We start from the raw sequence: 18,238 nt of genomic DNA, 5'->3' as shown, positions 1-18,238 counted from the left end.
GTGGGTGCTTTTACGTGTCACCCGCACGAAAACGGCCACGCTCGAAATGGTGTCTTTTATGTGCCACCCGCACAAGCCAGTCCAGGGGCACTGGCAACGGTCTCGCTCGAAAATCCTACAGGAGCCAGTCAGGCGGTACTGGCAACGGCCATGCTCAAAATGGTGCATCTCATGTGCCACCTGCACAAGAACCAGTCCAGGGGCACTGGCAACGATCTTACTTGGCTTGCCGGGTCTTCTCACGCACAGCACATTTCCAAAGGTCTCATATATATATATATATATACATGCAAATACACATATACAAACATACATACAACATGGAAGCCGTACTCACATCACAATGCAATGACAAAATAAACAGGCAAACATCAAACACACTAAAGAATTAACATGTGACTGCTCAAAGTGAGAAAGAAAGTGAAGACTTTGGTGATGAAGTCTACAACAATTTGACCACTTTTATAAGAAGCAACACAGATGTCAGATCAAGTACGTTTTCTGAAGATGAACATGTAAAGGTCTGGAAATGTTGAATACAAATATAAAAACTTTATTGTTCTAGATTAACCAACTGCAAGAACATGAAAATGTGAAAAATTTGTAATGCGAAAGATAAAACTTAAACAAAGTTGGATTTTTAATGTTGAATAAAATCATAATTGACTGATCCTCCTATATTTTCTTTTACCCAAAGCCAGGAACTTTTAAGTACTCCCTTGTGTATACACACACACACACACACACACACACACACACACACACACACACACACACACACACACACACACACACACACACACACACACACACACACACACACATCATGTCTGTCTGTTTCTCAACCTGTCTGTCTGCCTCCTACCCACCAACACACACACACACACACACACAAACACATCATAACAGTATCTTCATCTTGTCAACAGAATTGCCATTGACTCTTTTCCCTTTCTCTCCTGCCACCGCCATTCACAGAAAGGTGACATTATCCAAGTGATGAGTATGATTCAGCCAGGAATCTGGAAAGGTATGTTGAGACAAAAAGTTGGTAACTTCCGGTTTTCACATGTTGAAATGATTAGTGATGACACTCCGCGTGGCCAACGCAAGGAGAGAATTCATCGAAGAAGGAACTCACAGCGGTCGAAACCACGTAATGTTGAGGAACTGATGCAGCGCATTGGTTTAGAGGTAAGTAATACTCCCTACATTAAATACGTAACATATAGAAGTACGTAGCATCTCTTTATTTTATATCTGTAGTACAAGCAGCAAGCTGGAAGAATCATTCATCATCATCATCATCATCGTTTAACGTCCGCTTTCCATGCTAGCATGGGTTGGACGATTCGACTGAGGACTGGTGAAACCGGATGGCAACACCAGGCTCCAATCTAATTAGTCAGACAAAATGCTTTGCAGCATTCCTTCCAGCCTTATATTCTGCCAAAGTTGACTTTGCCTTTCGTCCTCTCAAGGTCAACAAAATAAGTACAGTTGAGCACTGTGGTTGATGTAATCAACTTAGCCCTGCCCCTAAAATTGCAAGCCTTGTGCCAAAATTTGATACCATTTTTTTATATGCAGTATTTACAGGTACTCAGTGTTGCCTACTTTTGTTACATAATTATTTAGAGCTAAACACTTGTATTTATTGATTTAAAAGTTATGTAGTACTTTGGTTTCTAATGTTTAACTCTTTGGCATTCAGATTACTTTGTCCAATGTAATGCATATTTATTCCCATTGTCTTAAATTGATCATGCATAATCTTGTAGCTTTGAGAGTTCAATAATATGATTGTTGAATTTTTAGGATGTCACTGTAGGGTAGGTGTGAGAGATCAGATCTGGATGGTTTGAACACAAAACAGATAAAATATTTGAGCCAGCTTGTATCGGTTATTTAATTGTTTGAGACATTTGTAGTTTTATCAATGTATATTAGTCATTGTCCCTTTCATGTGTTTAGGGTCCACAGATACCTATTTCTGTACTGTATTAAGTACATTGAACATAAACTTTCATCCTGGGCAGATCTATTGCTGATTACTTTTACCAGCAGTTAAACTTTTAGCTGCAAACAATGTATCAGTTGTTAACTCTACAGAGCAGATACTCTTTGCACTGGTGAAATGTGTAACACTCTTGTACCGATATACAGCTAAGTAGACTGGGACTGATGACAGATAAGTACCTAGATTAGAAAGAGAGTAAAAATGTAAAAGGCAGCACACCTGTCACTTGCAAGGGAGTATGCCTTGGTAACATGCACCATTTTTTCTCTAATTGTCTTGGGTGGCTGTGTAGTTGTGTACAGATATAGACATCCTCTCAAGCCACCCGTACTTAGCTGAACAGAACATCTAGTATGTGACAACTGGAGGGAGAGAGGGCTGCACCAGTTTTGGGTTGGTACTCATTTCAGCTGAGTAGACTGGAGCAATTTGAAATGGAAGTGCTTTGCTCAATGGAAACAATGCATTGCTTGGTCCAGAAATTGAACTTATAACCTCATGAGTGTGAGTCCAACACTTGAACCATGAGGCCACATATGTTCAGTATACTAAACAGCAATACCTAATTACTATGATGTACTATTAATGATTAGATTTCTTTGACACACATACATTGCAATAGCAAAAGCTCTATATGAAATGACAAACTCTTGTCTAGATGTAAGGTGTTCTATTAATTTAACTGTCCCAGATGTTTCACAATATGTTAGTAAACCATTCCCAAAGTATTAATCATGTTATATTCTTCATAAATCTATTTGTACATGTCTGCCTTCACTTCTCATGCATTCCTTTCTATTTCTTTCCTCTGTTCCATCACACCATAACAAATCACCATGCTGGCATACAGCATTTAACGAGTATTTTCTTGTTGAATGGATACGACAAACTGGAAACGTTTGTTGATATCGATGAAGATGACCTCAGCGAGTTGAATATTCGTGATACAGAACAACGTGCCAAACTTTTGACTGCAGCGGAGCTCCTTGTCGATTGTAATTGTGAGTACTCCTTTCTTTACTTAATTTTTAACTCATGAGTTTTTAGGACTTTGCTTACAAATGTGGTAGTTTATGTTTAGGTATCAGTCAATAAACAATTTGACTAATCTCCAAATATTTTTGATACTGTCTAGTAATCCTTACCATTCAATAAGTTATACACTCAGTGATATTTGTACATATGTATCTTAAAGAGAAATACATTAGTGTGGCTTTTCATTGTCTTATTCCGCATCTGTCAAAGATCTAGAACCCATTGGGGTGTTGAGAATTAAGTGTTGTTGTTGCTATAGATACAGGAGAATGGACTATTTACAGCCAGGTGAACTGAGCTGTTGATAATAAGTGTTGTCATAAAAACAGGTTGGTAGACTATCTACTTAGAAACTGACATTGCTTGAAAATTCTTGCTAACGTTGGACTTCTATGTGGTCACTTGATCAGTTAGAAACAACAACCAAATCTCCTTCAGATTACACTACACTATCTTAAAGGGGAATGACTCACTGGCTAATGTAATTCTAGATAGACATGTCTGGAAAAAAGAAAAAGTTTTGCTTGATTGGGGCTGATTTGGAGCTCTGTTTAAAACAGAGAAAGAGAGAGGAGGAGAGAGAGAGGGGGAGGGAGGGAGAAGTTTTGGATTTAAAAAAAATATACAAGGGAAGTAACTCTGTGAATGCACTCCTGATTTTCTTTTCTTTTCCTGAAATATTAATTTTGATGGAAAATTTGAAGTGGTGTTGCTCAAACCTGGGTCAGCTCTGATTGAACAGACATATAAGCAAAGGTATTCCATGTATGACCATCCCATACTTTACTCAGCATGATGAGCTAGGAATAAATTAACATATGGTTTTATTTTTCTCTTTTTAAAGATAGCAGGGTATAATTTGAAGGCAATTTGACTATTATTTCTATTATGTTCAGTGACTACATAGAGGTTGTCATATTCTTTTGGGTTAAGTTATCCACATTGCTACTTCCTTAGACTGGGTAAAAATCTTGACTGATTATTTAAGCATTAGCGATAAATTATTGTCTTTATATTGAATAGAACCTTATTAAAGAGACACGATATAACAGTGAATTAAGTACAGTAGTTACTCTGGGAACACTTGGTCACCTAAGCACTCTGTCTACACTAGGTACACTTTCTAGTTCAGAGATAATAGTCCTGGTTTCATTTCGTATGTAGGATGATTTCCCATTTTATCATGTCCCCAATGTTGATTATATGATGATTGAGTTATAGATGTTTCCTCTAATACAGTGTTTCTCATCCATTTTTTGCCTGTGGGTCCCTTTGATCCTTGTTTTACTGAAATGAGGTCCCATAGCCATTCAATGTTTTTAAAAACATCGCATTATATTTTCATAACTAAATGTTATAAAAAATTATTATTATAAAAAACATTGTTAAAATATTTTGTGTATTCTTTAAGTATAAGCAATTTATTGCAGATAGATATTAACTAGAAAATCTTATATTGACCCCTTCCACAAATTTACTCCTACTACAGCATCAACATAACATCACTACCACCACCACCACCACCCAACATTATTATCACTACCCTGTCTTGATATAGTCTCTGTTACCACTCAGACATCATCACTACTTTTTACATCACTGCAGCCACTACAGTATCTACCACAACTGCCCCTATGTCCACTGAACCCTACTACAACCACCACCATATGGCTTCTACTGCAGCTGCCACCATGACACAACCACCACCACCACCACCACCACTATTTTTATCTTCTGAAATTGTTCCTAACACATTTATTATTCTTGGTATTCTGACATTGTTTTTTATTTTTCTCTCATTTCAGCCCCTGATATTCTTGATGTCCCAGCTAAATGTGACAGCAACACTCCAGCTGACACCCCCTCTAGTCTGTCACCCCCAACCTTATTTAACACTGAACCACCCCCTCCAATGCCCATTCAGCCCATGAGTAGGGACTCAGGCTTCTATGCTAGTAGTGACAATTCACTCCACAAAGGTCAGCAATCTGCTCGTCCTTCTGATGAAGATATTCATAAGAAGAAAATGTTGGGTCAGTCTGCTACTGACAACAGTATATCGGAGGCAGATGTAACAAACAAAGATGAAAGCCAGCCGCAGAAAAGCATTGCTTGTCAAACGGCTGGACAGACAGAACCCAGTACCAACTATGAAATCAGTGATCTCGAATTATCTGCCGAGGACCGAGAGGTATGTGAAATTACAGATGGATTTGCTCAGAAAGAGATCCGGGCTTCTCCAAAGAAAGCTACACCTCTCACTAGAGTCCAGCGCTGTTCAAGTGCCCAGCAGTCTGCACAGGAAAGTATTGCCAATGGATATATCTCACATTCCAGTTCTTTCTGTAACATGACAGCAGAATGCAGCCATGTCAGCCCAATGTTACATCATCTTAGTAAGAAGCATGAGCAGCATGGCCCGATCAATGTGGCTATTGTTGACTGCAAGACGCCGATACGCAGTTGTGGATCGGAGGGATCAGATGGAACGCAGAGTGACCTCTCTGACATTTCGCCCCACAGGAACTCAAAACCTGTTTCACTGAGAAAATCAGCCAGCAAACTATGTTCTGCTAAGACAAATGGAAGTTTGGTGATGATGGATAGAGTGGTATCTCCATCCTATCACATCATACTTTCAGATTCTTTGTCTTCATCCCCAATGGTTAAAAGGGATGTGAGCACACAAATGGACCCTTTCCGTAAAAAAGGCAACAGTGTTAATGAGAACCATCTGAGGACACAAAAGCTGATTTATGGAAGTAAACCACCAATGTTTCTCGAAGGAGATAACATCCCCAATCAAATATATTTCCCTGGAACTTTGGGAAGAACTATTGAAGGAAGTTATTATGGCAGCAAAGATTCCCCCAACCGTACTATTCCACGGCCACCGAAACCCCCCAGTCGATCTTTAATTCCACTAGTGAAGGCCAAGTTATCTGATGAGAAGATTGATCTTTCCTTAGAGCCTTACAGTGACAAGGTAATACAACACTTTCTGTTTTTATCAATTTAGTAAGTAGACCATTGTGTTTGTGTGTGTGTTGTGTTGTGTTTTCAAGAATATAAGTATGCAAACATGTAATATATAGACTTGGCTCTGGATATGCATAAGAATTCTACAGGTAGATATCAACATTGTCGCTATTGTCTCTGTTTCAGAATGGTTACTGTGGCATCCCGCCACTGTTGGTGCAACGCTATGCTGAGGAACTGAGACATGATGTTTGGGGAATTGCTGCTGTCATGGAGCAAGTGAGAATTTCTCAACTCCAGTCATATGGAAGGGAAGGAGTGAGTATTCACCTATTTCTCTCTGTTTTGATGATTTGGGTTTAGGTGGTAGTGGCAGTGGGGAGCATAAATTAACCTTGGTTGAAATTTGAATATAAAATGGTTAGCTAAAAGACTGTTAATCCTTTAGCATTCAAACTGGCTATATCTGGCCCAAATATTCTTCCTGTTTTATATTCAAACAGGCCAGATGTGGCCTCTCACACCAACCCTACAATGTCATTCTAAAAATATAGAAACACTGCATTGAAATCTCAAAGTTGTAAGGTAATGCATGATTAATTCAAAACAATGTGAATAAATAAGCATTACATTTGACAAAGTAATCTCAATGCTAAAGGCTTAATTACAGTAGACGAACATATTAACTGAACCTTCTCATAAATTAGTGAGGTTTTTTGTCAAATATTAATGTTTGAACCTGTGACCTATGTAAGAAATGTTATTCTTGGGAGGAGAAACTGGTTATGTGAAGTCAAGTTTTAAGAACATTTTGGTGTTGTATCAGGTGGCTGGATGATTGTTGTTTCGTGATTAATTGAAGACTTATGATGTCTTGCCCAGCATGGCCACAGTCCAATGACTGACACAAGAAACAAATAAGACTTATGATCTAAGATGTCTTAAGGATTAAAATTATGGCTTATGACGTGCTAAATATTGATTTCTTTCATAGGCACATAACCTCAAATATAGGGTAGGGTATATTCAATCACATAGAGCCAAATATTTGATTGGTACTCTATTTTATCAACCCTGGCAGAATTAAAGGTAAATCTGACCAATGTCAGAATTGAATTAAAATAGACTATTGATCCATAACTAAATACTGCAAGACATTTTATCTCTCAATCATTGATCATCCATCAATCGTGATGTATAAAGTATTAATGTATACAACTAGTGGTCATAACTTTATGCCAGTCTTGATTTTCTTACAAAAGCTTTTGCTATGATTTTACTTTGGAAAATATTTGAGGTTCAACTGCTTTGAAATATGTTCGGATGCAGAGTTGTTAAGCAGTGCAACAAAATCTGCATAAATGATAACCCTGGTTAGTCTATATTGTTTATAAAAGTCTATATTGTCAATAAGAGTTAGTATATATTGTTTATATATATATATATATATATATTTCCTCTTACATATATGGTTGTGGCTAATTCTTAGCCTATTGTTTATAGAGTTGATCAAAGGAAGAAAATTGTTTTTAAGCTATAGAACACATACTGGTAAACTGAACTGAGTTAGAATATGGCATTGTATGAAAATCAAGAATGTATATTTTGTGGGGTTATTGTCAAGACATTCCACAGACTATATTTATTATCAGTCAAACCTCAACTGAAATAATGTATGTGGATGTTAGTGACTCTAGCTACTGGTAGAAATTTTATCAGGGTGGATGCAGTATTACAGTGTTAAGACATCAATAGGGTAGATGTCTTCAGTTAGTTTAAGGGCGGCGAGCTGGCAGAAGTGTTAGCGCGCTGGGTGGAATGCTTAGTGGTATTTCGTCTGCTGTTAAGTTCTGAGTTCAAATTCCGCCAAGGTCAACTTTGCCTTTCATCCTTTTGGGGTCGATAAATTAAGTACCAGTTACGCACTGGGGTCGATGAAATCGACTTAATCCCTTTGCCTGTCCTTGTTTGTCCCCTCTATGTTTAGCCCCTTGTGGGCTATAAAGAAATAAGATGGCTTCAGTTAGTTGGGGACACAGACTTCAGATAATGTGATGACATTAGAGATAGAAAGATATATTCAGGTTAGGTGTTAGAACAGACTTACTATGGGTGGTTTAAGGACACAAGAAATAAAGGAGATATGTCAAGGTTCATTGTGAAGAGAGAATGACCACAGAGTCTGTGGTGATACAAGAGATGGGTGAGATGTCATTGATATGTTAGGGTTGAGCTGTGAAGATGGGCTGATTACAGATTGTGTTGTGACAGATAGGAAGATGTGTTAGGATAACCACGAGGACAGACTGACAACAGATTGCATGAAGCAGTAATTTCATAGATGTCACAATGCATGAGAGAGTATTACTATTACAGAAGTGACATTAAAATTATAATGGTTATACCAACTCTTTAGCATACAGATTACTCTGTCAAATGTAATGCTTATTTATTCATATTGATTTGAATTAATCAGATATTATCTCATAGCTTTGAGGTTTCAGTTACTCTTTTACTCTTTTACTTGTTACAGTCATTTGACTGCAGCCATACTGGGGCACCGCCTTTAGTCGAGTAAATCAACCCCAGGACTTATTCTTTGTAAGCCTAGTACTTATTCTATCGGTTTCTTTTGCTGAACCGCTAAGTTGCGGGGACGTAAACACACCAGCATCGGTTGTCAAGCGATAGTGAGGCGACAAACACAGACACACAAACATAAACACGCACATACATATATATATATATACATATATATGACGGGCTTCTTTCAATTTCCGTCTACCAAATCCACTCACAAGGCTTTGGTCGGCCCGAAGCTATAGTAGAAGACACTTGCCCAAGGTGCCACGCAGTGGGAATGAACCCGGAACCATGTGGTTGGTAAGCAAGCTACTTACCACACAGCCACTCCTGTTCACTATTAGAATGACATTGTATGGTAGATGTGAGAGGCTGGATTTGGACAGTTTGAAAATAAAACAGGTAGGATGTTTTGGCTAAAATGGCTAATTTAAATGTTAAAGGATTAAAGTTCGTTCTGAGGTTGTATTGATTAACATGATCCTTCTTTCCACCACCACCACCACCACCACCATTGTCATCACTATCATCACCATTATCAATACCACTTATATATTTATATTTTTTTTATTACAGATGACCAGTGAATCATTGGCCAAAGCCTGCCTATCATCATGTGACCTGAAAATATCCTCATTGAGAGATTTTTTGATCTCCATTGGTCTGCCAATGTATGGTGAACATCTCATCAAGATGGGATTCTCTTCAATGGAACGCTTGTTGTCCATGACAGATAATGATGTCCAGCGGGTAGTACATGACACTCGGCATATCAAACGACTGATGCATGCATTGGAGTGGGTTCGATCACGCTTGGCATCCCCAACGAGAAAAACTAAGATTGCTTCCGTGAAAGACCAAGTATAGAACCACAGGATAAATAGATTTAAGATGTATCTTAAAGCATACACAAAAAGATACATACACTTATACATGCATATGTACATGCATGTGCATGCACACACTCACACACACACACACACACACACACACACACACACACACACACACACACACACACACACACACACACACACACACATACATACACATGTGCTCACACAATCATATACTCTCTCTTCTAGGCACAGGTTTTTATCTTTCACAATGTGACACTCATGTATAACATGCAATCTATTCCTCTGTCACCTATTCTGTTAAAAGCAACATGGTGCCAACATCCTACACACACACACACACACACACAAATATATATATGTGTATTATATGTATGTGTACATGAGTGTGTACATGTGCCTATATATATATATATATATATATATATATATGCCAGGTGGATCTTGCAGGTCTGTGAAGATGCAGGGCTACCTCTCTCAAAATCAGCAAACAGAGAATTTGACTGAAGAGGGTAGTTGTAGTTCTGTTGACAACAGAGATCAAGGGATCAAGAGGGTCTGGAGAGGACTAAGTGACTAAAATGAAAAATACATATATATATACATACTTACACACACACACACACACACACACATATAGAAAGAGAGAGAGTGAAAGATACATACATATGTGTGTGGGAGTATATGTATATTGCTTCCCAATTACAAGGTCCAGGGTTTGATCCTACTGCGTGGTATCTTGGGCAAGCATCTCGGATTGATCTGTGCCTTGTGAGTGAAATTGGGATGGTCTGTATCAGTAATTCAAAGATCCAACCTTGTCACACACACACACCATATCATGCTGATTATGCTGGAGAATCACTTTTGAGATAAATGTGACCATGGGATATTCAGCCACTTACATGCTAATTCAGGGAACGTGGAAATTCAGTTGAGTGAACAACTGAAAACCCGTTACTCATTGTCAGAAATTCTGATCAAGCTCCATTAATATATATATATTTATGTGTGTGCATGAGTGTCTGTATATATATATATATATATATATATATATATATATATATATCCCATTGTAACAATGATGATAACTCCAGTATTCCAGTGTGTAGAGAGATAAAGATCTTGTCTCTAATTGAAACTCCATTCTTCACCAAAGTATCTATTCTGTGGTGAGATAATGATCTGCAATTATAGACAAGTGACTACCATGTCAGTTAGCTGTAGGCATGCAGCTATAGTATATACTGACAAACTGTTCAATTCTCGGTAATTAGAACCCTAAATAATAAAATAAACGGGGTCACTAATTAGGTTTCGTCCTCCGTTGTTGTTCATTGTGCCATTTAACAGTGTTACTGCTGGACCATTTCTGCGATACTTCCAAGAGCATGCCCAAACATTTACTTTACAGCCACTCCCTGCAAAAGACAAGAGCCTTTTCCTCTAAATCCCGACTGTCTGGACCCTATGAAGGAGCCACAATGAAATTACTCGACCTGCTAGAAAAGCAGCTAAATCTCCTTCAACCAGACCCTACCCTCTTAAATAATGGACATTTAGGTAATCTAATACCTGATATATAAAATGACTGAATGGTCACTTTTGGAATGTATCCGATCATTGATGGATTTGGGCAGAGCTGGTGCTAAACAACAACAACAACAACAACAACTATTGTCCATACAACCCTCTCCCCAACATGTAACTTTTCAAACTGACCATTCACTACACAATCTTCCTTCTGGTTATGTGTCTCTCCACTGACTGGACAGTGCAACAAAGAGGTATTAATCCACTACTCATCACACATCTTTAATACAACTATTTTATAAATTAATGTTATAGTTGAGGCAAGTTAGTTAGGTTTACAGATTTGAGTATCTTAAACCTGAGAGAAATTGTGTGAATATAGTTCAGCTGTGTGGTATGATGTTACAGATAGATAGATAGATATAGATACATGGAAGAATAAATAGGTATTAAACAATACACACACATTTATATATATATATATATATATAACTTCTTGAATCAATGGTCAAAACAGACAAAAAATCCAAAGAGCCAGAAAATTTTCTATGAGATAAACTACTGTAGAGCAAATGATGATATCTTACAGATTTAATAATATTTTAGTAAAGAAACTCCATTTTTACTAATTCGAAGGTTCATCTGAAATACCAAGTTTCAGATGAAGTTGCAAATTAGTCAAAGTAGAGATTTTTTTTTTTATTCTGCTAAAATATTAAATCTGTAAGATACAAATATCTCTCTCTCTCTCTCTATATATATATATATATAGGGATGGTTTTCTGATTAGATTCATTTCAGTCAAGAGACAAACAGTATATGGGCAACAGTTGACTGACAATAGGGGCTGCCACAACTGTCTTTCGTATGTTTCTGGTACCATTCTACACTCAGACAGAAATAATAAAAAACAAAGATAAACAGAAACAAAACAAACTTCATAGTTCTACACTACCACCTATATACACTAGTGTGTGTGTTTGTATAAGTGTGTCTGCATATATAAATGTGTGTGTGTTTTTGTGTGTATGTGTACACACACAAAATACATTTATTTCACTCTGTCATTCTCCATGTGCATCTGAACATGTGTATTTAAACACACATCTATGTATGTATATATATACATATATATACATATATATATGTATATATATATATATATATATATATTTGTTCAAAGCAAATGGTTTACTCTGTTGCTACTTAGAAGTTTCACTAATATGCCTTCTTTCAGGTGCCCAAATTGAAAAAAAAAAAAAGATAAAAAAAAGAACTAAAAAACATTGATTGCTTTATCACCTGAAGTATTGCATGTGGCAAGAAACTCAGAGCAGCAACTGAGTTAAACATCAGCTTTGGGAAACAAAACAAAAAAATTCTAACATCTGTCAAGTACTTTTTCTCCTAATCGTTTACCCAAAGTACACACACACACACACACATGCACACACATGTACACACACATATACATATGCATACACACACAAACACACACGTCTATATATATGTGTGTGTGTGTGTGGGTGGGTGTTTGTGGAGTACTTGATATTCTGAAGAGCACAAGCCACTGTGACGATTTTAATCAATTGACTCGGTTTAAATATTCATTATGTGAAAAATGTACAGAGGCCACAGTGTAATCACGATCTTAAAATCATGCTGATATAAACAATTAATCAATGAATTATGCTAATTAATTAAATAAATCAATAAAGAAGTTGATAAGGCAAACAATGAATGGAACGAAATAGCTTTCAGTGGGTGAGAATCAAAGAAATAACTATTAACAAAACTAAAGGGTAACAACATTAAATAGCACTCACATATACATATACAGGCATACATATACGCATATATGCATGTGTAGGTATATATGTATGTATATACATATACGTGCGTGTGAGTATATGTATATATGTTTATGTATATAAGTGTATATACAAATATATGTGTATGTACATGTGTGTGTGTGTGTGGTGTGTGTGTGTGTGTGTGTGTGTGTGTATATATATATTCTTTTATTCTTTTATTTGTTTCAGTCATTTGACTGCGGCCATGCTGGAGCACCGCCTTTAGTCGAATAAATCAACCCCCAGGACTTATTCTTTGTAAGCCTATCGGTCTCTTTTGCTGAACCGCTAAGTTACAGGGACGTAAACACACCAACATCGGTTGTCAAGTGATGGTGGTGGGGGACACAAACACACAGACACACAAACATATACGCATATATATATATATATGTATATATATATACAACAGGCTTCTTTCAGTTTCTGTCTACCAAATCCGCTTACATTGCTTTGGTTGGCCCAAGGCTATGGTAGAAGACACTTGCTCAAGGTACCACGCAGTGGGACTGAAACTGGAACCATGTGGTTGGTAAGCAAGCTAGTTGCCTCACGGTCACATCTGCGTCTATATATATAAATAAATTTGATCTCTTATTAGTATAAGTAACAGTGCTCAGTAATTTCAAATAAAAACTGTAGGAGTAGGAGCAAACCAGAAGAAAAGGAGAAGGAATCACTTCCATTGTATTTTTATTAGAAGCATTGAAATATGAATTGGCAACAGTACATACATATTTGATTAGTTGCTGAGGAAGAACATTTCAAAATGTGTCACACATTCATCTATTCAATTTTCATTTCAAGAACACATAGTTTCGTCGCGTCATATGATATCCCATACCTTCAGTGTCATATGCATAAAATTCGCATGAGCTAGCGTGATGGCTGTTGTTAATAAATTTATATTGTTCATGAATATTTTTATGATCTATCTTTCAGGATATGGAAAATCCATTATGTAGGGAGTAAATTATTTTAGCTAGTTTGTTGTTGTCAATTCCCCAATGAATATCAAAGGAAGCATCTTTGCAAGAATTCACGGATTTTAATCTTTTGTTACAAATTTCAAAATCTATAATAGATTGTTGTCTTTCTGTAAAAGACAGAGATCACACTTTCTGGTATCATTATTATAATAGGACCTAGGGTTGGCAGAACTGTTAGCATGCTGGGCAAAATGTTTAGTGGCTTTTTGCCTGTCTTTATGATCTGAGTTCATAATTTGCCAGAGTCAACTTTGCCTTCCATCCTTTCGGGGTCAATGAAATAAGTACCAGTTAATCAATTATCCCCCTTCCCTAAAATTTCAAGCCTTTTGCCTATAGTAGAAAGGATTATTATCGTAGGATGCGTGTTCTATAATGAACCACTCGGTTTTACAATTATAAAACTGAGTAAATTCATTTAAATTCCAGATATATTTGAACGAGACATCTATTTGAGTACCTGAATGTATCCATTCAGAATCTTTTTTAAAAGAGATTTTCAGTAAGCTCTATATTGCTTTTTTGTATCACTTATCTGCAAGTAAATCCTTAGCTTGATAAACTAATGCTATAGAAAGACATATAGCACTGAAGTAGCAGATACTGAAATTTCATTGAGAAAAATTTTGTGTGTTCATGCTGGAAATGTTTCTTCTGTTTATACTGACTACAGAAGCAGCAGTGCAACTGGAACTCAACCAAATGTTCTATAAGGACATAGTTTTCTTATAAGGTTTAGGACAGTTTGTGCAACAAGAGAATGAAGATTTAAACTACAAAGAGGATTAAACCATAAAATATTTAGTTTCCAATTTTTGCATTTTTTGATATTAGCATTGTACTGTGTATAATATATTGTATATTTGAAGTAATATTGCATTGTTGTACTAATGAGCAGCATGGTTAAAGAATTCTTCAACAGAGATTAAGCTTGGAACCATTTATGTTATCAAGTAATTTACAAATACCAACTAGCAAAATTGTTTATTTCCTAAAGAAAGAATTTGTAATGCCCTGAAATATAGATATATAAATAAGAAAAGATGTTCATTAATACTAAAACATTGTTATCAATGACCAACTTTCTTGTTCGTATGTGATTTATACATATGGTACTGAACATGGGGAAACAAAATGTGTTTTTGCACAGTAACAGATGGCAATGCCGTGTGTTATTTGCATTATAACTGAATGGGTGATTCATTTTCTTAAGGTTGGCCTCAGCTATAGAATCTCAATGTTTGCAAATATTTTTGCTTATATATCATCATCATACTGTTTTCCTACTTCAATCATTTGAATAATAAGTAACATCACACTCAGTGCTACACATCCAGAAATTTCAACTTCTAATAAAATATCTACTCTTCTTTGTGTATTGAGTACTTTATCCTAAACACAGACTTTCACCTTTACAAACACACACAGACACACACACATGTATGTTTGTACTCAGACATACACACTCATAAATCAATGTATATACACACGTAAAAACTGTGTATATATATTTTAGATTTGTAGTCTTGACCAGATAGATAGAAAGGGGTATTTAGAATTATGTATGCGTGTGCACACACACACACACACACACACACACACACACAAATATACATGCACACACAAATACACATGCACACACAAAGCCTCTCAAGTTGTTTGTTATTCTGAAATATTTCACAAAATTAAAAAGAAAATATAAAGAAAAAAGTAAAAAAAAAAAGATTATAATCAGTGAAAAGGTGTGATGCTGTAAAGGTTAAAAAAAAAAGCTAGCAGTAGAGTGCTGCCCTCTACTGCCAGCTCTAAAGAGTTATGTACCCATTGCAACGTCACCCTGCAAATGACCAATCAGAGCAGCTTTTCTGTATCTCTTGAATTTTTTGTTTTTTTTTTGCATGAAAAGAAAGTATACAAAGATGTGATAATAAATTAAATTGAGGAAAATTAAAAAGTGTTTGGTCTTTATGTTATTGTTATATATATCTATGTATATATTATTGTTGACCTTTGGTCATCTCTGATCATAGCTGTACCAGTTATGTTTGAAGAACCGAAAAGATATATTCAAAAAGAAACTAACTAAAACAGAGAGAGAGAGAGAGAGAGAGAGAGAAGAGAGAGAGGAAACAGTAATTTTCAATTGAGAGTGCTTACAAATTTGTAAAGTAAATAAAGTAAAATTGGCGCAGTTAACCTGCTAACATTGTTCAATCCACATTGTCGTGTAAGACTTTGCAGACTTCGATGATATGCCTTTCGAACTTTCCTGAATCAAATATCCCTCCCAGAAAAGCTTCAAATTGTCGATAAATTCACTCATCTTGTTATATTGCCAACAATATCGCGAAGATATTCAATCGAAATGCAACGTTATGGAATGAAACATAGAACCAATAATATCATATACACTCTGAAAGATGTAAAACACTATTCTAATCAACGAAATAACAACGATAAAGTATATTCCCCGCAAAACAGAAAGAATAAGGGAAATAACTCTAGAAACAATACGCCAAGGGAGATAATCGGATGTAATGGAGTTACCACCCTTGTCAATGCTGATCGTAACTGCATCATAATATAGAATGTTTTGTTATACTTGTTAGGCACTAGATTGAGTAGACCTATGTTCAGAGATATTTCTGCCATGACCACTCCGTTTCCAGTTTTAGGCACAGTGTACTCCAGCCAATATAACCCAACAAATCTTTACATTTCTTTTAAGAGGTCTTTCAAAAAAATTTTTTTACCGTGTTTGTTGACAGACTGTGAAATATAGATTGTAAAATGTATGGGTGCAAAAAAAAAAAAAAAAAAAAAAAAAAAAAAAGAAAATGCACAATTACAAAATGTTAGTCATTTATCATAATGTTATATTCAGGTAGGTTAGTTCTATTTCACTGGTTGTGATAAAGTTTATCTGTAAATTTGATTGAATAGGGATGATTCGAAAGCGGGCAGACATCACGACCAAACCATCATAGTTTCACGTGATCTGTCTATTAACCGACCAACTAGAGTGAATAGATGGTCTGGGCTAGGTTTTCTCGAACATTCTGGAATTTGACTTCTGATTCCCTATAAAACCCGCTCGGCGCGCATTTTCACAGCCAGACAACCCCTCTGGAAGACGGCCAAGACACACGGCTCAGACAGATGTTCAAGAACCTCCGTCGCCACGATGATAGTGCAATTGATTCAAGGTATGTTGGATAAATCGCATGTTATACTACTAGCTTTCTGTAATCCCAGAGCAGTATCTCTCTCCCGGTCTGTAACTATTGCAGTTGTTAATTGTAAATGACCAGCACAGTTCGCCTTTATATGCGACAATAAACTCTTCTCGTGAATGTTCGCGTGTGTTATTCAGTTACTTCCTCACGCAGCCAAGAAACGTATTTTCATTCATTAACATAACCAGCTATCGTCGGCGAAACATCATAAAACTACCCGTGACAATTGCATTAATTATCCTGACGATTTCTCGAAAAATAATTCTTTCATTTAATTTTTCCTCACTCCGACTCGGTCTATGATATTACCTCTTGAAATTCATCACACTCTTGTGTGAAACGAAAGTGCCTCTTTCTCAACCTTTAATTCTTAACACAGTAACGTTGGGCCCTTTTGTTCAGAGATTTAAGCTCACCATACCGACAACGAATCAGAGAGCACAAAACAGCGTCTTTGTGCATGATACATTCTCATGAAGCACACAGTGCATTTTTTTTTATATCAGTGTTGACATTTAACCAGCTTTCTAAAAAACTGGGTTTACAACCCAACATTGCATGGAGTTCCATCATTTGTGAAGCCCATTACCATTTTCCAAGAAAGACCTTTTTTTTTTGGCAAACAGACTAGATACACCTTCATAATTGTCTTCTTCCATTGTGTTATCCATGAGTGGTCGAAGCAAGAAATCTTCTATAAATCCTTACCCTTTACGTATCTTGTGTTCACAAGCATCTGGGTGCCAGGCTGGACAGTAAAGACACTTAGTGTAGTACATTGCACGACAAGAACGGACGTTTGAATTACAAATACAATCAAACCATCAGACGATCTTCCAACCTACGACCCTCAGTTTCACATTGAAGACATAGGTTGACACGAAACTGCATTAAATGATATGTGATCAAGTTTCCACAGAGTCGGATGAACCCAACACCCCATGACTGTGAAGCGAATTTCGTAACAATTCAGCTAGGCGTCGACCCTGCCTCTTGTGCCCCTCCCCATCTATCCATAAGTACACACATACACACAAACACGTATACATACATACATAGATACATACATACATACATTGTTACAGATATACAAGCATATTAGCATAGTGCACACACACACACACACACACACACACACACACACACACACACA

The 18,238-nt window shown here is 36.6% G+C and overlaps 1 protein-coding gene across 2 annotated transcripts in view; it reads left to right on the top strand.

Moving 5' to 3' along the window:
- LOC106881487 (SAM and SH3 domain-containing protein 1) overlaps window positions 1–15,803 on the top strand; it is a 120,010-nt gene extending 104,207 nt beyond the window's left edge. For both annotated transcript variants that reach the window (XM_014931889.2, XM_014931888.2), the window contains 5 exons: window positions 979–1,194; window positions 2,871–3,021; window positions 4,861–6,041; window positions 6,221–6,352; window positions 9,194–15,803. In XM_014931889.2, the coding sequence (XP_014787375.1) occupies window positions 979–1,194; window positions 2,871–3,021; window positions 4,861–6,041; window positions 6,221–6,352; window positions 9,194–9,484 (1,971 nt within the window). In that variant the 3' untranslated portion in view covers window positions 9,485–15,803. The remainder of the gene's footprint in view (window positions 1–978; window positions 1,195–2,870; window positions 3,022–4,860; window positions 6,042–6,220; window positions 6,353–9,193) is intronic.
- The last annotated feature ends 2,435 nt before the right edge of the window (window positions 15,804–18,238 follow it).

This window comes from Octopus bimaculoides, chromosome 2, assembly GCF_001194135.2.
Source record: "Octopus bimaculoides isolate UCB-OBI-ISO-001 chromosome 2, ASM119413v2, whole genome shotgun sequence".
NCBI classification, from domain to species: domain Eukaryota; kingdom Metazoa; phylum Mollusca; class Cephalopoda; order Octopoda; family Octopodidae; genus Octopus; species Octopus bimaculoides.
Note: the sequence above shows the minus strand (reverse complement) of the source record. Positions and strands in the feature narration are given on the sequence as shown.